The following is a 2,803-nucleotide window of genomic DNA, read 5'->3' on the forward strand; positions in this document are numbered from 1 at the left end:
GGCAGCAGCACTGGCAACACCAACAGCTGCTGTGCCAACCCTGATCTGCCCCCAGCTCTGCACACAGACATTGCTGCTGCAGCTCCAGAGAAGGCAACAAAAGGGAGATCTTTGGTGAAAACTTTGCTGGGAGATCCTTTATTTCCTTTAAAGCCACCAAGAGCACAGCCCCTCATTGACACAGTCTGTGGCCACAGAGAAGGTGGAGAGAAACAAAATGAGAAATGGCACGAAAAATGACATTATTTTGTGGGCAGTACTAGAAAATTAATATAAAGGGAAAAAAATCCACAATCAAAACAAAAATAGGATAACTTTTATTACAAGAGATTTCCAGAAATTGGCCATCAGTTTAATGTTCCTAAAAGCATCCAGTCATCAGTGTCCACACTGCAGCCTTGAGCTCCTGGTTCCTCAGGCTGTAGATGAGGGGGTTCAGGGCTGGAGGCACCACTGAGTACAGAACTGACAGGGCCAGATCCAGGGAGGGGGAGGAGATGGAGGGGGGCTTCAGGTAGGAAAAAGAGCCAGTGCTGACAAACAAGGAGACAACGGCCAGGTGAGGAAGGCAGGTGGAAAAGGCTTTGTGCCGTCCCTGCTCAGAGGGGATCCTCAGCACAGTCCTGAAGATCTGCACATAGGAGAAAACAATGAACACAAAACAGCCAGAAGCTAAACAGACAGCAACCAATGAAATCCAAATTTTTCTGAAGTTGGATAGTGAGCAGGACAGTTTGAGGATCTGTGGAACCTCACAGAAGTACTGGCCCAGAGCATTGCCATGGCACAGGGGCAGGGAAAATGTATTGGCCGTGTGCAGAAGAGCATTGAGAAAGGCACTGGCCCAGGCAGCTGCTGCCATGTGGGCACAAGCTCTGCTGCCCAGGAGGGTCCCGTAGTGCAGAGGTTTGCAGATGGACACGTAGCGGTCGTAGCACATGATGGTCAGGAGGAAAAACTCAGCTGAAATGAAGAAGAGAAAGAAAAAGAGCTGAGCAGCACATCCTTTGTAGGAGATGTCCCTGGTGTCCCAGAGGGAATTGTGCATGGCTTTGGGGACAGTGGTGCCGATGGAGCCCAGGTCGCTGAGGGCCAGGTTGAGCAGGAAGAAGAACATGGGCGTGTGCAGGTGGTGGCTGCAGGCTACGGCGCTGACGATGAGGCCGTTGCCCAGGAGGGCAGCCAGGGAGATGCCCAGCAAGAGGCAGAAGTGCAGGAGCTGCAGCTGCCGCATGTCTGCCAGTGCCAGCAGGAGGAAGTGCCTGATGGAGCTGCTGTTGGACATTCCTTCACTCTGGGCATGGTGAACTGCTGAAAGAAGACATTGACAAGCTGTGACAGATTTCCTTGAGTCCATCTTATGCTCTTTTATTAGGAATCCCCTCAAAATTATTTTTCCTCTTTTATAGAAAATTTTCTAAAATTCTTTGGTTTTGATTTTGGGTTTGTGCTCCTTCTGAGTTATTGCTTTGTCTTCAGCATTACACTCAGCCCGAATACTGGGGAGACTTTAGGGAAAACAGGGCTCCTGGTGTCCCAGTGCAGTCAGACCTGCTGGAACCACACAGATGCCCTTTGTTCATTTTACCTCTCTCTATTTCAGCATGATCACTCTTAGATCTTTCTTGACAAAAAAAGTGGACTTTTTCAATTCTCCATTTAAAAAATAGTTTTCTCCAAACCCTTCTCTCTTTCCCTGTGCAGCTGGACAGGGAGGAATACCAAAGGTTGGTTTGGCTCTCTGCTGCCTGGAGTTTTGCCTACTGGGAGCTGTTTCTCTCTATTCAAGCCTTGTCCATGCCAGTGCTGCCAGAACCCAGCCCAGCCCTGGGGACTCAGCTCTGTCCTGCAGACCCCTCCCAGCACAGGGCACTGCCCAGGGGCATCTCCCTGGCAGCAGGGCCTTAAGGGCAGGCCAGACAAACAGAGATGCTGCAAGCCAAGGTGCTGCTGCTGCTGCCTGTAGGGAGAGGAGGGTGAGGAGGCACTTTCTGAGGGAGATCTGAGGCCCATCTGCTGATGCCCAGGGTGACAGTGCAGGAGTCTGTGACACAGACAAAGCTGACAGCCCCTTTCCCTTCCCTTCAGGAGAAAGCTGGAGCAGCTCTGGCCATGCAGCACCATCTCCACAGCAGGAGGAATCTGCCCTGATGGGGGTGGCTCCTTCCACCTCCAACTTCTCCCCTGCAGCGTCCATGGGGAGCTGCCAGGCAGGCTGAGAGCTGCCCCTGGCAGGTGGCACATGCCCTGGGCTGGCCAAGAGCCCTGAGGGCTGCAGGAGCTGCTCTGCAGGACAGCCCTGGGCAGCCCTGGCTGCAGCCCCAGCTCAGCCCCTGCAGCCGTCCCTGGCAGCAGGAGCCGTCCTGCCCTGTCCCTCTGACGGTGCCCAGGGCAACCCCGCTCTGCAGCACATCCTCCTCCTGCTCCTCCTCCTCCTCCTCCTCCTCCAGTGCCACAGAGAAACTGAGAGAGTCCTCCTGACACATCCCCCAGGCTGTGTGGCGTGCTGGCTTCATGAGATCCCTCCAGGAGCACAGGGGACATTGCCCTGCACCCACACACTCACCATGCACAGGGCTGTGAAGATCTTTCTCCAAGTGAAGTCTCAGCTCCATGTCTTCTCAATCCTGATTGCCTTCAGCCTGTCTCTGCCTGGCTCCTGTCCCCTCAGTGCCTGCAGGCAGAGCCCTCAGCCCTGCTAGGTTGGGAGAGGAGCTGGTCCTGGCAAGAGCTGTTCCTTTAAAGCTCAGCAGCACAGACGCAGCACAAGGACATTAATGAGCCTCTTGGGGATTTGGTGTTG

At 53.8% G+C, this 2,803-nt stretch overlaps 1 protein-coding gene across 1 annotated transcript; it reads right to left on the reverse strand.

Moving 5' to 3' along the window:
* Nucleotides 1-361: 361 nt before the first annotated feature.
* On the reverse strand, nucleotides 362-1,285 carry LOC141729768 (olfactory receptor 14C36-like). The gene has a single exon (XM_074545502.1). The coding sequence runs from the start codon at nucleotides 1,283-1,285 to the stop codon at nucleotides 362-364; it is 924 nt and encodes a 307-aa protein (XP_074401603.1).
* Between the last annotated feature and the right edge of the window lie 1,518 nt (nucleotides 1,286-2,803).

Source organism: Zonotrichia albicollis, chromosome 8, assembly GCF_047830755.1.
Source record: "Zonotrichia albicollis isolate bZonAlb1 chromosome 8, bZonAlb1.hap1, whole genome shotgun sequence".
In the NCBI taxonomy this organism is placed as follows: domain Eukaryota; kingdom Metazoa; phylum Chordata; class Aves; order Passeriformes; family Passerellidae; genus Zonotrichia; species Zonotrichia albicollis.